At 41.3% G+C, this 20,764-nt stretch overlaps 1 protein-coding gene across 2 annotated transcripts in view; it reads right to left on the reverse strand.

The window, feature by feature from the left end:
* col21a1 (collagen, type XXI, alpha 1) overlaps positions 1-20,474 on the reverse strand; it is a 45,100-nt gene extending 24,626 nt beyond the window's left edge. The window contains exons 1-8 of one of the 2 annotated variants that reach the window (XM_047351993.1): positions 20,344-20,474; positions 8,403-8,530; positions 7,705-8,265; positions 7,460-7,625; positions 7,150-7,378; positions 4,081-4,251; positions 3,136-3,213; positions 937-1,020 (exon numbers count right to left, since the gene is read on the reverse strand). In XM_047351993.1, the coding sequence (XP_047207949.1) occupies positions 937-1,020; positions 3,136-3,213; positions 4,081-4,251; positions 7,150-7,378; positions 7,460-7,625; positions 7,705-8,265; positions 8,403-8,499 (1,386 nt within the window). In that variant the 5' untranslated portion in view covers positions 8,500-8,530; positions 20,344-20,474. Of the gene's footprint in view, positions 1-936; positions 1,021-3,135; positions 3,214-4,080; positions 4,252-7,149; positions 7,379-7,459; positions 7,626-7,704; positions 8,266-8,402; positions 8,531-20,327 lie in introns of both variants that reach the window. The other variant, XM_047351992.1, reaches the window with a different exon arrangement.
* Between the last annotated feature and the right edge of the window lie 290 nt (positions 20,475-20,764).

Here is a 20,764-nt window from a genome sequence, read left to right on the forward strand (position 1 = left end):
TTGAGCTGTTGTTTATTTAACCATTAACTGCTGAGCAAGCTGGTTTGTCCAATGTAAGATGTACTGTTTGAACCCATATGGAACATCTGCAAGCCAGCAATGCTCCAAGCATTTTGGATCTATTAGTAAATGTTGTAAAAGCACACTTGGTGACCTTATAAACCAAAAAGCTGCCTGAAACCATGTATTAGAGGTTTTAATTAAACAAGTTTGTTTTTTTCTTGGCCGAGTCGATATCTAAGGATCTTGTGAATTAGCTGTTACTTCAGCTGCTACATGCACGGTTTATTCTATGTTGGTAATTTTCTTTTTTCAGCATTGCTTCTTTTATATCAAGTGGTCTAGTGCTTTCTTGGCAAATAATGCAGTACATCCTGATCCGGCCAACTTTGTTATTCTTAGTGGCCAGCTTCGATTTGCTTAGCTGTGGAAAAATGTTTAACCATTAAAGACATTAAAGTACTAAGACCTCCCAAACTGTTCTACATCTGATAATTACGTTGATTACAGCTGTTAAACTTGACCTATTTATGAAGTACAAATTCGTCGGCTCATTGTGTGATTGGAGCAGCATTTAAGCAACTCTTGGGAGTTTAACACAATTTCACCGAACCTAGAGTGTTAGTATAAGAGAGGTGGAGACCTGTTTTCAAATAGAAATCTAGCTTTTTCTCTACACAGTTATCAATGCATCTACATTATTATATCATATGTTTAAGCTATTTAATCATTTCCAAAAATCTGTCATCAGTTAAACGATTTCTTTTTGAGTTCATATGTGCATGATCCATTTTAACAAAGGAATATTTGATCTGAAATGTTAAGACTGTTTTTAGGGCTTTGCATTTAGCATTGCATTATTTGCATGTTAGATGACTTAGCATCATCGTGACACAACACAAACTGAGTGTGGAAAGGGCAAAAAAGAAAACTGACTGTTGTTCCTGGAGGTCCAGGAGGTCCAGGAGGACAAACACATGGTTCCTGTGTTGGTTCAATGTAATCAGCACTGTTGGAGCACTGTAACATGTAAGTAAAATGTCTTAATACCATATTATTCATACTCAATAATGTTACTTTATGTGTTCATTGTTATATGGAAGTGTCTTAACGTCCATATTACAGGAAGCTGATATCTAAATATAAACATTGCCATCAGACCCTTACAGAAATGTTTCTGTTTCTACTTTTCTGTCACACTTAAATGTTTAAGACCATGAAACAGATACAGAAACAAGACAAAGATAACCTGAGCAAATACAAAATGCAGGTTTAAATGGATGATTTCATTAAAAAATAACTTTACAAAATAAACCTGACCCAATGTAAAAAAGTAAAAGTACCTTCCTAAATCATGAAGTAACTGTGACCATCCATATGTTTTGGAAAGCTGAGTTCAATTTCACTAGCTGCACACAGGCTTGGCCTGATTAATCCCAAACCTGTAGAATCAAGAAGTAATTTAAATGGAACCTGTCCAACAGCACAAAGTTGGTTAAAATTTCTCTGAAAGCAGCACATCATGTCCCAGTCTAAAGAAATTCAGAAAAAGATGAGAAATCAAATAATTTACATCCATCACTCTTCAAGGCTTACAAAGTAATTCCTAAGGTTGTTGGGCTCCACACAACTCCAGTCAGAGTCATTGTCTAAAAATGAAAAATACATGGAACAGTGGTAATCCTTCCGAGGAGTGGTAGGCTTACCACCTTACTTCAGGAGCTCATCGGAAACTTATCCAGGAAGTCACTAAAGTACCCAGTACAACATGCACCCCTTATTTGCCTCAGTTAAAGTCAATGTGCACAATATGACAATAAAAGAGAAACTGGGTAAAAATGGCCTCCATTGGAGGTTCCAAGGCAAACATCACTGCTTAACAAAAAGAATACAAAGGCCTGTCTCACATTTGATAGAAAACATTGTGATGATGCCCAAGACCTTTAGAAAAAGACAGTAAAAAACAGGAAACCTTTTGCCAGATGTGCATTCCATTACATCTGGTGTACAACGAACACAGTATTTCAGAAAAAGACCACGATACCAGCAATCAAATATGGTGGTTTTGTGGTGATAGTCTAGGGCTCCTTGGCTGATTCAGGACTTGGTCAACTTACTGTAATCAGTGGAGCCATGAACTTTGTTCTCCACCAGAAAATACTGAATGAGAATGTCGGGCCTCAAGTAGACTTGGGTTATGTGTACAAAGATAATTAACAAGTACACCGGACTTCTAAATTGCTAAAATAAATGAATGTTGTCACAGTAGCATAGTCAAAGTGCTGACTTAAATCTGATTGAGATGTTGTACCATGGCCTCCAAAACCGCACAATGTGACTAAATTGTAACAATTCTTTGAGTAAGAGTGTTTCATAATTCCCTAGGATTGATGTAAAAGACCAATTGCCAGTTACTGTAAACGCTTGATAGCATCTGCTGCCTCCAAAGTTGGCACAACCAGGGGGCAGTCCACATTGGACCAGGTTGGTTTGGATAGCTTTTCCTTTCCCTTAATAAATAAAATATTTGAAAACGGCATGTTTGCTCAGGTTATCCTAATGTCAAAGTTTGTTTAATGTTCTCAAACAGTTAAGTGTGAAAAAGGCAAAAAGATTAAATATGTTTTTCTCACAGCAAATAGACCAGAAATGATACAAAACATGCAGTAAAAAGAAAGCAGTGTCAATTTAATGGTGGGCTTGTCTCTACTGATATTTCTCTTTAACATCTTCACATTAAATGCAGTGATTTGGCAATAATATTGTGGCTGCAGCAGTTTGAAGCCAACATAAAAACAGGCCAAAGCCTCACAGAGGTACAGCCAAGAGGCAATAAAGTTATATATATGGAATGCAAAATGTTTGACTGTGAGCCACGAGTCTTCCTTCAGCAAATCGATTCATGTATGCCAGATGTGACTTTAGAATTACACTGTAAGTTTGCAACTTTCCTACAAAGAACGTCAGCACCATCCAGAGATGAAATATAGAGCAAGAAAGCTCCATGCTATGGAAAGCAGTGTAGGTAGAGAATTTAGCACATCCTGAGATGCTTTGACATCATTATGGACCATATACCTCAGAGAAAAACGAGCAAGGTTAGAGAAGGTCACAGGTAAGTGAAGTTGTACTCACAACTCCAGGTATTTCACATGCGGTCTCTCTGGTGTTCTGCTCAGGGTCACAGTAAATGCGAAGTTTCTGGATTTCAAACTAAACATACATTTTTTAAAGGAAAAAATGGCAGTCAAATATAAAAATTTTAATGTTAGGGATCCCAAAAAGACAATGCAAAACAAGCTGATTTTGACATAGAAAATGATTGTGTAACTCTAGGCAGAGTTTTATCCGAGCACTGCGACCAATAGTTGAAATTACCATTTTATAAGGGCTAAAGAAAAAATAACTGCCCTCACTAGGCACTGGGCTGCTCCATGTTGCCAGACCTCCCTAGTTGTTTATATAACAATACACTGTTCTTCCATGATTTGGCATTTTGACGATGCTGGTGGTGCAGTTTCATATAAGCCCCATGTGAACAGAAAAATGATCCTGAGGCAAGATTAGGATCATTTCAAGCCTAATAAAAAACACACGACTGCATAATTAGAGGTGCAAATCAGTCTGGTTTAAAACAATACAGTAGTTGTGCAACATATAAAATAGAATTTTCACAATTAAACACAAGTAAAGGTCTCAATGTGGTAAAAATAGGTGGATCTGAAGGCTGTATAAATGTTAATATTTACAAAGTTCAGTCTGATAACTAAATGATTTAGTGGCTCATTTAAAATCTGTTTCCAGTTACAAAAAAATCTGCTTACAGAAGTACATTCACAATGTTAAATGCTTAGATCAAATCATCAAACATAGCAGCTTTAAGTGTCAAGATCAAGTTAATTTGAACAATTTACTACTGCAATGCCGCATCAACAGTCAAGCTTTGGACAACTGAATAATTGCTAACACTATTTGGGATGTGTTGTGCTAAATGAGATTAATGAAACAGCTAGTACTAAGACCTTGTGGACAAAAGATTTGATCATCAATCAAGTATGAAAAAGACCAGGGTACACTTACTGGCACAGTTGTTTCCTTATTTACATATTTTCCGACTTGGGTTTTTCCATTGATGAAAATGCCAACAGAGGGCTCGAGTGGCCGTGTCTCCATTTCCAGGTCATCAACATAAAGAGTAACATCCTCTTCAGTTACCAGTAGCCGCAACTGGTGCCATTTTTCATCAAACAGCTTCGTTTATCAGGCAAAACAAATAGAAAGTAGTAAGCTTTCTGGCTGGTTGTGACCATCTGATTGAAATTAAAAATGGCAGCACACATTGATCTAATGTTACAGAGAAACCAAGAAGTACCCAGTAATGAGCTGAATTTCTTTGAAAGCCAGAATTAAAATATTGAAACGCTTTATGCCCAAACGTTTTGAATAAAAACTGGCCATGGAAACAAAGAACAGATGAGATAAAGCCTAGTAATAATCATATGAAGAAATCCTGTAAGATTGGATGAATTCACCCTTTAGAGAGCCTCAATGGGAAGGGATGCCAGAGAAAATAGCCTACAGGATACTTTGGAAGATTAAAGAACAGCCCTCTGCACTGACACAGACAGAGTTTAAACAAGCATATTGTAAACTGGGTAAATATGTATGACCTAATTTATCCTAATGTAGATATCCTTATAACATTTACTATAGCACATCTTTTCAGTTACAGAACAATAAAGCAACCTTGTTAGTGTAAAGATGCTAGACTTTTCCCCTAGAATTACAACAGCCTGTCATGCGGAGACCTTTGCTAAAAAGGGAGATAGATCATACTTACTCACTGGGTCACATGCATTCAAACATTTCTGTTATCTCTTTAATGTACCCTGGCTGGTTTTAATGGTTTTAAATGTACCAGATATGCTTCCCCAAAAGAAGAGTCCTATGTGTTAAATTCATAAGAAGTGGGAATTTAAGAACTACATTGTGGCCACATCTAAATAAAATATGTCCATGTGTCTCATGTGGCTCTACTATTACAATGACAAAATAAATATGGATAAAGATATATATTATGTCATCTAAAATATAGTAATTTCTTACCCTCTGTTTGGGGTTTAAACAAATTGTTGACCTCAGAAGGAGACAATTGTTTGACATCTTGGGGTTAAAATGCAAATATTGTGCAAGACAATCAAACTGGAGTCAAACAGATACCTTAACAATTGTAATAGAGCAATAAAAATCAGATAAATATCTTTATAAATGTAATGCATGCACAAATATAAAGGAGGTCTTTCAAGCAAAGCCTTTAAACTGCTTCTCAGAGAGTGTGGAGAATTCATATACCTTCCCATTTTATTATGTGGGCTCACTTTGTATTGAAAGCCGAGGCCACAAAATACTAACAGACCAGAGGGCCGCATTTAGAGACTTTATTTTTTTGTGGCTGTAAGTTGTTGACTTTGTGGCCAGCTACAATATCACTAAAGCCACACATTACTAACTTGTGGACACATGAGTTTTTCCTCTACCACTGCCAGTCCTGGGCTCCAATATTGATATGCTTGATACAGCTTTGGGTAAAAAACAAATTGATGCTATATTTTACAATCTAGATTCAATGAAGCTATGACTTCATAAAATGGAACATGCAGTACCATATACATGAAGCTATGTGTTGACAGGAACTGCAGAGCTCAAATGAACATTGTGAACATTCATTTAAAATAAGACATGACATATATAAACTACCCATTGGTCAAACAGAAACGAATGGAGTGAATGGTGTTAATTTCCCCAAAGTGAGCAAGTTTGGTAAAAGTAAATAGGGCATTCCCTTTGAGGTGACCTTCATTGTCGATTGTGCAGAAGCACAATCAATAAACATCATGTTTTACATCAACTTTTCTTTGCTTTGTCTGTCAGTAACAAATAAATCTGGTGACATCTGCAATTCACATGATTAAGTAAAGCATTAACTGCTCTCTCCAAACTTTCCTCCTCCATGATCTTACCCTTTATAATCAGGTGGAGCAGCAAGACAAATTTTCACACTGTCTGAGTAAAATAAATGAGGGAGTGTTGACTCCAGCTGCTATTGGACTGTTTATAATTATTTTAGCTACCGTCCCATCAACCCCTTTTGTTGCATTAGCCTGAAGTGACCTTTCAGGGTCAAACAACATGCAAGAAAACTAACTGTAGACATAAATATTGATAGGCTGTATGAATGGCATTACAGTGGGTCTCCTTGAAATTCAATGTTTACATCTACATTACTGTAGTGGGGTGAAACCCCCACCAGCAAAATACAGAGTGATTTGGGGTTCCTTCTTTTTTAAAGGTCAGTTGTTTCTTCCTAGTTTTACCACATGCTGGTTAGGATGAGTGACCCAATCAATTAACTAGGGTTCATTCCATAAATAACATTTTACCAATTGGCATTAAACACTGAATTTGAGTACTCTGTACTATATCTAGGCTTTTACTGGAATGTATAACATGTAGTTTGAATATTTCTATATGATTGAGTTGATTTGATTGTACATTTTCTAGGTTTAAGTTAGGTTTTAAAATAACACATTTTTCTGTTTTACACAATCATTGTGTGGCTCATTATTATAAGGTGTTCTGGTGACAGTTGTTTGGTTAGGCGGGAGTGCTGCAGAAATTACAGTGTCTACCTGAAATCTGTTCATTTTAGTTTTTTGTTATTAGTAATAAATTACAGGCAGACTAGGCTAGCCACTGTACACCTTTATCTCCCTATCTGTTAGCTATCTGCATAATGAAAAACTGTCAGTCAATCAGTCAGTAATTTTCTACCGCTTATTCCATAGTGGGTCGCGGGGGAGCTGGTGCCTATCTCCAGCAGTCTATGGGCAAGAGGCAGGGTACACCCTGGACAGGTCGCCAGTCCATCGCAGGGCAAATAATGAAAAACAGTAAGACCTTTAACATTTCAAACCTGAAACAGAGCTAGCCCTATGAGAGGAGTAAGCATCTATTCTCAGACCCCAAGGATCTACTAAAGACACACAGAATAAACACCATTTAGTATTTTCTTTGTATACTTTCTAATGCTTTCAAGCTTTTGACCTTAACTGAAGAACCCATTTCAGAATAAAGACATTGGAAACTTACCTTTGCTGTCTGTTGTGAAAATTTAACAGTTTGAATTTTACTTGGTGCATTGCTGGTTGTTGTGAACATGACGGTATTATCCAGACCGTCAAGAGTCATTGCCATCTGAGGCGTTCCGTCACGGGTCTGTATTCTCCACAGGTCCCACTGCTCTACACCTACAGATCCTTTATATCTCAGCGTGGCCACAAAAACATATGATGGAGGGAGACCATCGGGAAAAAGACTCCTGTGTGACCAAAGAGAAAATGTAGTTAACTATTAAATGTACTGAAGATGGAGAAGACATTTAAAGGGTAGCTGTGATTACCTTGTAGCCTCACTCAAGTCAACAAAAGATGTAACTTCATATGCCTTAGTGCCGTAAAATGACCCTTGTGTCTTTTTGGCTTTTTTAGCCAAATTTAAACTTAAGAGAATATCAAAGCCCTTCTCATTATGGGAATTTATGGGAATTCTTGCTGGACAAACAGTTTCTGTAACAGAGAAACATCGTAAACTAGCAAAGAAGCATAATGGAATTACATGGGTATCAGCTGACCAGGAGCTTCTTACCTTCACATAGTTTCTGACGTATGACCTGTATAATCCTGGAAATTGCTTTGTAGTCCTCAACAGAGAACACATAGGTTGAAGAAGGTTTGTTTGCAATGTCCCTCAGCTGAGCCTTTTCTATCTCTGGCCCAACTCCAATTGCAAATAGAATTACCCCTTTTTTTCTTGCTGCCTCTGCTGCTTGTAGGACCTCATCTTGAGATTTCCCATCTGTGAGGACAACAGCAATTCTGGAAATGCCTAATGGACCCCTTTCAGAGAGTCCAAACAATCTGTCAGTGGCAAACTTAATGGCTGTCCCCGTTCTTGTGTTTCCTCCCAGGTACTCAATCTTCTCCATTGCTTTGATAAGGTCTTTGTTTGAGGAGAACTTCCCCAGAGGTATTTCTAAAAGTGGGTCATCACTATACTGGACCACACCAACCTGAGTAAACTTCTGTCCAATGTTGAAGCTGGTTGTTATGTTGACAAGCCATCGCTTTACTATTTCAAAGTTGACATCATCAACACTCCACGAGCCGTCTAAAATGAAGACTAAATCACATGGTGCTGTTCGGCAGCCTGACGTGAAACAGAGAATAGTGGAAATAGTGGAAATAGTTGGTTCATAATGAATTTGCTAAACTCCAAACATCTTTTAACAACTCTATAAGTGCAATATTTAAGTGCAATAAAAAAAAGGTGAAAGTTTTTCTTACTTCTTAAGTCTTCATCTTGAGCTGCACTGATGAAAGACAGAAGCACAAAGCACAGGCAACTTAGGACCCAATGCATGGAAGACGCTTTGTAACCCATTACACAGCTGTCTCGATTTTTAATGGTGCACCTACAGTAAAAAGAAAATCATGCTTTCAATTGCAACCAACATGTTTGAACATATAGATTTCCTAACATGTGGTTTTTGTTAATTTTGACTTAACAGAGAAAATTAGTTATGAGTTACAAAGGAAAAACACATGCAGTGTGTAATTTTGAGTCATTCCTAGTTGCAAGTTTTAGGGACCTGCTGATCCAATTCTGTCATATTGGTCCTTACGGATCTGACCCACATGGAGAAAAGCAATTCAGGAGACAAAGTTTTGCGGTAACGTGTTTATTTACAGTGACGTGAGCAGGAAAACAGGAACCGGGAAACCAACTGCAAAACAAACAGGATGATGAGCAGGGTAAACTCAGGGTCTTGAACTAAGGAATAAAGAGTTAGTCTTACAGGGTTAATGGAAAGATCCGCCAGCGGGTGAGAAGTGGAGAGACCAAGATGTTGTTTATCCGTGAGACTGATGAGGATGGAGTAACTGTGTGCCAGAATGATTAACGGGTCCAGGTCTTCAGAAGTAGAAGCGGTGGAAAAGGAGGAGGGTGGACAAGGTTCTTGAATGGTCTGCAAGTAGTGAGGAATTCAGGAGGCTGCCAACCAGCGAGGTCCAAGAGGTTTGGGTCTTTGTTCATGGAGTTTAATGGCTTCCTTCTGGAAGAGGTAAATCCAGGCAGAGTTCCACACAAAAAGCAATCCTGCAAAGGAGCAAAAATCCAAAATTACATGAAGTCAAAGCAAGGAACAAGACAAGGTAATGTGGCTAAAGCTGTACCACTAAGGGACAACACTGGCAGTGAGTTGCTGGCAGCCTCCTCCTAATATACTCCTCAGCAGGTACACCTGTCACCTCTCCTCCAGGTTCCACGCCATCTAAGGGCTAAGCAAAGTAAGAGCACCAAAACAACAGACAAAGACCCAGATCCTGAAAGGGCTACCGTTATAGCCAGCAACTGCCTGTCCCCCACATCATAATTTATTTCAGGGTTAGTGAGACGACGGGAGAAAAAGACACATGGGTGGAGTTTTCCATCTGTAGCCGACTGCTTCGATAGTACGGCTCCAACACCCGTATCTGAGGCGTCTACCTCTAAAACAAATTGTCTGGAAAACCTGGGATGAACTAGAGTGGGTGCTTGAGAAAAACTCTCCTTTAATGTCTGAAAAGCCTTGTCTGCTTCGTGTGTCCAGGAGAACACGATCTTTGTGGAAGTCAAGGCAGTGAATGGTGCGATGATCAAGCTAAAGTTCTTTATGAATCATCGATAAACGTTTGCAAATCCCAGAAACCGTTGTAACTGCTTGCGAGAGTGAGGAACAGGCCACTCTAGCACTGCCTTGATCTTCTCAAGATCCGAGCGAACCTGTCCACCCTCCAGGATGTAACGCAAAAATGTAATTGAGGTCTGATGGAATTCACATTTTTCAGCCTTCACAAACAATCTATTCTCCAAAAGTCTTTGTAAAACATGACGGACATGACGGGTATGTTCTTTAATGTCTTTTGAGTAGATCAGGATGTCATCCAGGTATACAAAAACAAAAACATTAAAAAAATCCCTAAGTATGTCGTTGATGAAGGACTGAAAAACTGCAGGTGCATTACTTAATCCAAACGGCATGACCAGATATTCAAAATTGCCCAACGGGGTCTTGAAAGCGGTCTTCCACTCATCCCCCTGACAGATCCTAACTAAGTGGTATGCATTACGGAGATCTAACTTTGAAAAAATGGTGGAACCATGAACTGGTTCAAAGGCCGAGGACAAAAGAGGAAGAAGATATTTGTTTTTGACTGTTATTTGGTTTAACCCGCTATAGTCTATACATGGGCATAGTGAGCCATCTTTCTTTCCTACAAAGAAAAAACCATCTCCGAGTGGAGATGAAGAGGGGCGAATTAATCCTGTCATCATAGATTCATTAATATAGTCCTCCATTGCTTTTCTTTCCAGTCCTGAGATGGGATAAAGCCTACTGGAAGGCAGGGTGGCACCGGGAAACAAATCTATTGCACAGTCATAGGGTCTATGTAGGGGTAAAGACAGAGCCTTGGATTTGTTGAAAACTAACCTGAGATCATGGTACTCTGGTGGGACGTTTGTGAGATCGATTATCTCATTCTCTGCAAGATCTGGCTCAACTGGGGGTGAAGCTACTGCTGACTGTAAACAGGAGGAGAGACAGTTAGTGGACCAAGACTCAATACGGCTTTCTGCCCAGTTGATGTGAGGGTAATGTTTCCTTAACCAAGGGAAACCCAAAACTATAGAATTTAAAGCTATGGGAAACACAAAAAAAGAAATCTCCTCCCTATGATTTCCCGAGAGGATTAAGGTCAATGGTTTGGTTCTATGTGTTATTCGGGGTAATCTCTTCCCATCTAAGGATGAAACAGACTGAGGCAAGAGAAGTGGTACGGTCTCAATTTTTGCTTCATCGACTAGCCTTTGATCAATAAGATTCTGGTCGCTACCGGAGTCAATGAGAGCGGATAAATTCAGAAAAGGTCGGTAAGAGATTAATGTGGCAGGCAAACTAAGTCTGGGGGTAAGAGGCTGGTCTGTCAGAAACCCCTCACTTACTGACGGACCTGGTCTTTTGGTCCCGAAGGACGAATAGGACAGTTTGCGAGAAAATGGTCAGCTGAGCCACAGTAAAAACACTGATTAGATCTGCGACGTCTCAATCTTTCCTCTGTGGAAAGCTGAGTACGCCCTATCTGCATAGGTTCAGCTCCAGAACTCTGCGGGGCAGAGGTGGAGCGAATAGGTTTAGGTGAAGAACTAGGTAAATGAGTCCTAATTGCACTCCGTTCAAGTCGGGATCTCTTTCTTTCTCTCATTCTGTTATCTAATCTGACAGCTAACTTGATTAGCCCATTTAAAGTCGAAGGCTCGTCGACTAATGCTAACTCATCTTTCAATGATTAATTTAAAGACTGGAAAAAAGCAGCTCTAAGAATGCAGTCATTACATCCAGAAGCAGCTGCCAAGTTGTGGAAATCGATGGAGAACTCAGCAACAGACCGGTCTCTCTGTTTAATCTACCAAAGGCTTCGAGCGTTTGCAGTTAAATCTTTCTCACTAGAAAAAACCTGTCGAAACCCCTCCTCAAACTCTGTAAAATGCATCCAAAATCTAAACAGTTTGAAAAACGGGCCTCTGCCCATCTCAAAGCCCTAAACCAAGAATAAACTAGATCTTGACTGAATCATGAGGAAAGGATTGTGGGGAACGATTGAATACTAAAGTGCATTGTAAAATAAAACTCCTACAATCTTCCTTCTCACCAGAGAACTTTTCAGGATTCGGGGAAGTGACGATACGTGAATGCAGAAGTTGCTGGGAAACCTGTGAGGCTGAGGCGCCCTCTATTGCTGGGGAGGAGAAATTACTCAGGCTGTGCTGAAACAAGGTGGACAGTTGTTCAATCTGCTGATTGGTCTGCTTTTGCTGTTCAAACAGAGAATGGAGAGAAGAGTCATGAGTTATGATGGTTTGGTGGTGTTGTTCTGGTAGAGTTCTCCTGAATGCTTCTGCTGGGTCTGGTTGGCCAGAGTGTTCTGTCATATTGGTCCTTACGGATCTGACCCACATGGAGAAAAGCAATTCAGGAGACAAAGTTTTGCGGTAACGTGTTTATTTATAGTGACGTGAGCAGGAAAACAGGAACCGGGAAACCAACTGCAAAACAAACAGGATGATGAGCAGGGTAAACTCAGGGTCTTGAACTAAGGAATAAAGATTTAGTCTTACAGGGTTAATGGAAAGATCAGCCAGCGGGTGAGAAGTGGAGAGACCAAGATGTTGTTTATCCGTGAGACTGGTGAGGATGGAGTAACTGTGTGCCAGAATGATTAACGGGTCCAGGTCTTCAGAAGTAGACGCGGTGGAAAAGGAGGAGGGTGGACAAGGTTCTTGAATGGTCTGCAAGTAGTGAGGAATTCAGGAGGCTGCCAACCAGTGAGGTCCAAGAGGTTTGGGTCTTTGTTCATGGAGTTTAATGGCTTCCTTCTGGAAGAGGTAAATCCAGGCAGAGTTCCACACAAAAAGCAAGGTCAGGTTCAGGTAATCCTGCAAAGGAGCAAAAATCCAAAATTACATGAAGTCAAGGCAAGGAACAAGACAAGGTAATGTGGCAAAAGCTGTACCACTAAGGGACAACACTCCGGCAGTGAGTTGCTGGCAGCCTCCTCCTAATATGCTCCTCAGCAGGTAATCAAGGGAACGATGAACACCTGTCACCTCTCCTCCAGGTTCCTCGCCATCTAGGGGCTAAGCAAAGTAACAGCACCAAAGCAACAGACAAAAACCCAGATTCTGACAAATTCAAGGTTTCACCCTGTTGCCCTGATCATGGCATTTTTAAAATGACCAGGATAAGAAATCCCTGACAAAACTCAACTACTGATACGTGTTGGCCTACTGTCTGCCAAAATGTGTGCTGTATCCCAAGTGAGACACACTACTTTCATACTCACAGCTTGCAGATGTTTAGTATGGTTAGCGCAAGTAATTTTCTTGATCGAATCTGGATTTTTTGCTTAAAATTTCAGATTATTCTTTTGTTCCATGATCAACAAATCTATGTTACGCTTTGTGATCAACTAAAAGGTTGATCAACTAAAGGGAGTTGAAATACACACAAACAATGCTAAGCCTCTTGTACCCCTTATACACTCCACTAGGAGTGTATAAGGGGTACTTAACACGTAACCACAATGAACGGTAATATGGGATTGCAGAATGACTGTGGTGTGATACAAAGGTGTGATACAAAGGTAAAGACAGCTGCAGCAGCAGCATGAGTCTACAGGTGTGTACAGAAAAATGTTGATCAGTAGAACTTGCTGAAGATAATAACGTGCTGAGAATTACACAAAGCAACCTGGTTTGTATTTAAAGCACTAAATGCATTTGGACCATATGAATGAGGATCATGACACAGAGCTTAACCTTGGGGAAATTCCTCAAAGGTGACGACTTTCAGACCTCTGCCAAGGCAGTTGGGTCATTGACGCAAGTCAGTTTTTTTCTATACCGATGAGCCATAATCTGGATGACTTCTGGTCACTGTATGTAGGCTGCTGACAGAGTGACTAACAATGTGGGGATTCCAGGTTGTCGCACCATGATCTGGCAATAATAAAGAAACCTAAAAACAAATCCTGGATCCAGATGGTGTTTGGCGACACCACCAAAATCTAATCATCTGTTTCTTGTCCTAAGTATTTAAAGAGGGAGAACAACTTTTCTGTAGGTTTCGTCCACACATACAGGTCCTTCTCAAAATATTAGCATATTGTGATAAAGTTCATTATTTTCCATAATGTAATGATGAAAATTTAACATTCATATATTTTAGATTCATTGCACACTAACTGAAATATTTCATGTCTTTTATTGTCTTAATACGGATGATTGTGGCATACAGCTCATGAAAACCCAAAATTCCTATCTCACAAAATTAGCATATTTAATCCGACCAATAAAAGAAAAGTGTTTTTAATACAAAAAACGTCAACCTTCAAATAATCATGTACAGTTATGCACTCAATACTTGATCAGGAATCCTTTGGTAGAAATGACTGGCTCGGGGACCTTTGGTGTATCAGTGGGCATAAGGGCCTCCGAAACTGGCAGGTAGGTCCCATCTCATTGCAGGTGCTCCTTCATTCAAGGAGCACATTCTGCTGGCGGGGAGGAGGGTCTGCGGGAGGGGGTGGGGCTGGTCATGTGCCCTCCTTTGTGTGGCGTATTTTGGTTGTGCTGGGCTGGCTGGTCTTCTCCTTTGTTTGGAGTGGGGCCGCATTCTTGGCCGCTTGGGCGCTTGTGGCTTTGTCCTTTTTGTTGGGGGTCGGTGGCTACTTCGGGCGGCGGACTGGGTAACGGGGCTGGGATTCGGGGTCTGAGTGGTTCCGGGGGGGGGGGGGGGGTGGGCTGGGGACGTTGGTCCCGGTTTTCAGTTGGTTCTCGGGGCCCTTTACCTGTCCCTAGTTTTTTGCCCGGCAGATGTGCCTATGCCTCCCTCCTTTGTTGGGACTCGGCAAACGGGGCTGCCTATTGGGGTCAGCCGGGGAGTTGGCTCCCTGGGAGAGCGGTTTGCCCCCCAGTCTTTCCCTCCCCATCCCCAGACACCTCCCTCCGCCAGAACCATCACGATACCACTCATGGAGGGCCTTGGGGTGCGGGTGCGCCATCGGAGTGCCGCAAGGGTTTTCCATCTCTGCGGTCCCATGGCAGCCTGTGCCCCAATTTTATTGTACAACTTAGACACTCTCACTTATAACATTTTCATGACATTCACATGTAGGGTTGTAGGGTCTTGGGGGTGGGCGCACTCAATGGCATCAGGAGGGAAGGATATCCTAGTAGCCTAACCTCTGGTGCCTGCGCTCACCTCTAAGGATATTATTGCATGTAGACATTGAGGGTTCAGAGTGGCGGGGGGGCAGACCCTCTTCCCTACCGTTTTTCTTTTTAAATGCACACTACAACAACGCGCATCAACACCACATTTGAGCTGGCGGAGGCAGGCTTGGGGTCTTTTCACAACCCCGTTCGCTATTTGTGGTCGGAGGCCGGGAGAGGGATTGGGCCCTCTAGTCGGGTTTGAGCTGGGGTTGGGGGTCAAGTCTTGGGGATTGTGTGGTGCTGGGCTGGCTTTTCGGCTCTCTTGGGATCGCTTGGGTTCCCTTGGATCTCGGCCCCTGGCTTTGGGCCCTGGTCTGCCGGCTGGGGGGGTGCCGGGCTCTGGCGGGGGGGTCTTAGCCGACGTTTATTGGGATGTGGCCCCGCTTTGATGGAGGGGCTGGACTGCCCCGCATCGCCGTGGTGCATGGCCGTGGTCTGGGGGTGGGGTTGGCGGGGTGCCCGGTAACTGGGGCCGCCGTGGCCTTCTTTCCACGGCTTCCTTCTGTGGTCCTGGCCCGGGGTCAGGCGCTGGGCTGCGGTGTGCGGTCGGGTGGGTGGGGCGGCAGAGCATGTCTTGTGACTACACCGGGACGGCTGGCGGGGTGTGCTTGGCCTGGAGCGGTTGGCCTGCATGGCCCAGGTCCCCGGCCGGTGCATGTATCCCTCTCGTGGACTGTTGGGCTGGAGCTGCTGGCACTGTCTGGGGGGGTTGGGCGGGCTTGGAGGTGTGCTGCTCTGCTGGCTGTCTTGTCCGAGGGAGGATCGGAGCGGTGGACTGGGGGGTGGCGTGGAGGGGCTGCGGCCTGTGGGTTGGAGGGGTTGTGTCCACTTCTAGGGCGTGGGATCACTGGCGTTTGGATCAGCTGGGCAAGCTGGGCGCAATGGTGGAGCTGAGATGGATAGGGTTTCTCCCTGGGCGGTCATTGCAGTGGCAGTGATGTATTGTTTTTTTGTTGCTGAGGGGGTCATGGTGGGGTCACTGGCCCTGGGTGCCTGCCGCTGGCCGGGGACCTCTGGGTGGATGAGTTTGTCCCATCATGGTGTGGGGTCGGGGGTCCGGTTGTGGGTGCGGTGCTGGGTGGGGTCTGCCCTGTTGCGCCGGTGGGCGGGGGTGGCGCTGCGCAGGGCCCTTTCCTTGTTAAGCTTCAGGTGTTGACAGATACACAGATGTTCTATTTTGGGCTGCACCTCTCACTAAGTACATTTTACATTCAGAATTACCGTGTACTATTTTATGAAAAAAACAAAAAACAGCTGTTGGTGTATAAGCAAGCAGGGTGTAATCTTGTATTCTCTTTATCCTTCTTTCTCTCCTCCACTCTTTCCTCCTTTTCTCCCCTTTTTCCCCATCTCTCTCTTTTTTGAGCTTCATTTTTCCTTTTCATTTCAGTCTCCGTGTCCGTAACAATTGAAATATTCCCAAAGAAGTTTATAATAAAGTTTCTTCCATAAATATCAAGCAGAGCTTTAAAGCATTAGCTGTTGGGCAATTTCTTGGCACTCAGACAACAATTCTGAGCGATACTCTTCCAGACAGGACACGGTAAAAAAAAAAAAAGAAAAAAAAAAAAAAGAAATGACTGCTTCAATGCGGCGTGGCATGGAGGCAATCAGCCTGTGGCACTGCTGAGGTCTTATGGAGGCCCAGGATGCTTCGATAACGGCCTTTAGCTCATCCAGAGTGTTGGGTCTTGAGTCTCTCAACGTTCTCTTCACAATATCCCACAGATTCTCTATGGGATTCAGGTCAGGAGAGTTGGCAGGCTAATTGAGCACAGTGATACCAAGGTCAGTAAACCATTTACCAGTGGTTTTGGCACTGTGAGCAGGTGCCAGGTCGTGCTGAAAAATTAAATCTTCATCTCCATAAAGCTTTTCAGCAGATGGAAGCATGAAGTGCTCCAAAATCTCCTGATAGCTAGCTGCATTGACCCTGCCCTTGATAAAACACAGTGGACCAACACCAGCAGCTGACACGGCACCCCAGACCATCAATGACTGTGGGTATTAAGACAATAAAAGACATGAAATATTTCAGTTAGTGTGCAATGAATCTAAAATATATGAATGTTAAATTTTCATCATTACATTATGGAAAATAATTAACTTTATCACAATATGCTAATATTTTGAGAAGGACCTGTAATCAACTGAAACTTTACTGAAATATTAAAGCCATAAACATCCTTGCAATAGCCTAGCACTAAAACAGCTGTATATGTCAAGTCAGATACATGTCGATCAAAATCCATTCTTCCTGCCTTGCATATAAAACTTAGTGATAGCCACAGAACAAACATCTTAACTCGCAGTTCTGGTGATTTGTACAGCTTGAAATGTTTCACACACACAGTGCCCAGAAAACAATAGACATCATATAAAAAACTGAACCTCTTGTTAACTAAATGAAACACAAGCCAATGTCACATATATTGTCATGGACATTTAGATATATACAGAGAAAAGCTAAATATTGTCCACCACAAGATCGCAGAATTATATCCTTAGGATCATTGTAAAGGATCAGCTTTTCCTTTTAACTTATTCGCAGTTCTGTTCTTTCTTTATAAAAAGCCACCTCACATGTAAATATCCAATCAATCTTTAGTTGTTCAGAAGTCCCTATTGCTCTGCTCTTATAGCTTCCTTATAACAGAAACTCAATAGCTTGTATTACTTATGTTCTACCAACTCTCATGCATTAATTGTATTTTTTGCTAAACTCTATCTTTCCTGTCCCAGCTCACAGCTGAATTTCCCCCTGTAGCATAATTTACCACATCCTTACATGGTACTGCCTGCCTTACTAAAGAAACAGCTCATAATTTCCTGTTGGATCAGCTGTTTCCTCAATCCATTGCCCATCCTTGGCACAGATGCAGCACACCACCATAGGAAAGCTTTACTCCTAGACATCACTTGTAAATTAGATTTGGTCTTTTTTTCGCTGATGGAGAATACCACTTGTAAGACTTCATCTTCAGAATATGAAGTTATTATAACCTGTACATGCCACATGCTACAAAAGAAGTTGACTAGTTATGTCATCAAATAGCATCCCTATAGTTAGCTAATTTTATTTGTTTCAAACTTGGTTATTGAAGTCAAGCTGCATGTAATCCTCAGGCATGTATGCAAACTTCCTATTTTTAATTAATTTGCCTTGCAGCAAGAAGGTTCTGATTTCAAATCTCCTTAAATGAGTACAGACAATGTGATGTGGGGTAATGTGCTTCAACTGGAAGTGGGCCCCAAAACAGAATTTTTGCTTAGGGCCTTGTAGAATCTCGGGGCCAGCTCTGGTCCAGAATCATGCCATTTTCTTAAACTACACTCATCTTTGGTATCTGATTGAATTGTGGTGTGTCTATGTTGACCCTGTGACTGACTGGTCACCTTCATGTCAAACTGCAGATAACTTGATCACTTGAGTTTGAACAGCAGAAGTTAAAAAATAACAGTATATTATGTATACAAAACTACTGAATGCAATGTAATTGGTCCAAACAGCATGTGTAACAATAATGGAAAGTATAGTAGAGAAGAGTTCTGTCAGCAGAAAGCAATTATTTTAAAAGTTGTTTGTTTGGCTGTATATTTTATACTACTTTCCAGCTTGCAAAACTGCTGACTTCCCTGAAAGAAAGTATTTGTAAATGAGGACCAGATATGCCACAAACACAGGAAAAGGAATGTTACTAGGAAGAAGTTGCCATCCTCCTTTTAACTACTATAAGGGATGACACGTGTAAGTTACAAGAACAGTGGCCAGGACACAACCCTTGCCCTCCCCAAATGCTTTTATTCCAGTGTAGCCAAACAGGGATTAGACACTTTAACATGACTGCATTTTTCCACCATGTTAGCCCAGTGTGGGAGCAAAACAGTTTGAGGGGTGTTCAGCGGCTGTAGTTGTGTAAGTCGTTTTCCTCAGAATTTTTTTTCCCACTGGAGACCTGGAGGAGACTGCTGGAAAACCCCCTCGCTGGCAGCATCCAGCTTCTGGGATGAGTTTCTCCTCAACTGATTTTCCCTAAATTAAGCATTTCTGCGCCTCTGCTTGAGCCACATGGTATTCATTTACGCTGTCGGACAGTAAAATTCCTGCTGCCGACATTGATCAAACACATGTAGTCATGGTGAAAGAAATCATTCTTCATCCAGTAATATCCATAAAAAATGCAACACTGCAGGTGCAAAGGTTTAATGCTTATTCTCAGAACATATGCAGAGTTATCCAAAATTGGCAGGCGCATTTGTGTTGCAGGTTTAAACCTCAGAATATTTATCACAACACCTTTTGGTAAAGGAAACAACATTTCCAGATTCATGAATTTTAGAAATATGAATGACATTTTTCATATGCAGACCCAAGCATGTGATGTAACACTTTAAAATCATTGGGGATATTCTTTAGAAGCAGTTTTGTATTAGCTAAGGATGTAAATCAGGAACCAGTGGAACAAATTACTTATTCAGATAAAGTTTCATCCGTTCAAGGTGGGGGACACCAAGTGTTCACACTGATTTAATGACTGCCCAAGACCTGAAATTTACTTCCACTTGCCACAGTAACTTTAATACAACCTTTGTACCAAAAGTACCATGTACCAAAACAGCTTTTCATGTTATGCAACTAAAGATTTGAACTCTGCAAAAGTTACACATATCTGCTGTAAACTTGGCAAGAGCAAGATGTTTCAATCCAGAAACAACAACTGCTGTTCAGCAAGTACAGTCTTTGCCAAGATCAAGAGGGATTTAATGGTTCCAAATATGTTCAACATATTCGTACAGCTTAATAGTGCTACATAAAACATTATCTTGTTGAGTTCTTGGCTTCCACGGGTTTTCTCAAACATCTTTATAATTAGATGTTGTCAGAAATGGTTAACTGGTCTTGTTGCACACACAGTTCTCTTGCATGGAAACACACATACTGATGCTAGTCATGCAATGTTGCCGTGCAATATTCAGAGCGTTTGGACAGATTTATTAAAATAAAAAAAGTAATTTAAAAAAATGAAATAACGAGGAAAAAACATTCAAATGATTCTATTCTTTCTTGACATTGTGATAGAATGAGAGATGATGACAGACATAATATCTTCTGTAAGTATCCTGGAAGTGTTGCAATAGTTTTACAGAATCATAGACACTAAGCGTTAAGACATTTTTGCAGTGCTAAGGAATGAATTCAAGATGGCACAAAAAATCTGTCAAAATCAACCCCATAGTTTGTATGCATGAAATGGCACTTATTCAGTATTAGTGCATGCATGATATCACAGTTGCATAATAATGTAAGAATAGCATTGCAAAAGTGTAAAACGAATCTTACTAGATTAAAAAAATAGAATAAATTGCATAAAGAAGGCAAGGCCAAACGTTACCATTAACTGTCCAAACCTTTAGCTGTAATCCCGGTAATCCTCTCATTGAGAGCCAGTGATCAATACTGCTCGCAGCTCTGGATTTACAGACACTGGACTTGGAAAGAAGTGCACATGTTTCTCAGCTGAATGAGAGCCTGCCCTTTGTAGACACTCTCTCTGTCTTCTGTTTCTGTCTGTCTTTCTATCCACCCTCCCATCCCCTTTCACTCCTGGCTTTTACTGGCCCACAGCCACACTCAATTACCCTGGGTGGAAAGAGAAGCTGATAACGAGAGAATGAAAATAGTGGGTAGGAGAAAGTCCATCTCGGTCAGCCTAAAAGTTAAATAATAGTAATGAACCCAACCTTCTTCCAAGAGTTAATGGTTTGGATAATGAGTAAACCAAAGAACAAGGAGGACTTTAAAAAAAAAAAAAACAATTAGCTTAACTGG

Source organism: Girardinichthys multiradiatus, chromosome 22 (assembly GCF_021462225.1).
Source record: "Girardinichthys multiradiatus isolate DD_20200921_A chromosome 22, DD_fGirMul_XY1, whole genome shotgun sequence".
Classification (NCBI taxonomy): Eukaryota; Metazoa; Chordata; class Actinopteri; order Cyprinodontiformes; family Goodeidae; genus Girardinichthys; species Girardinichthys multiradiatus.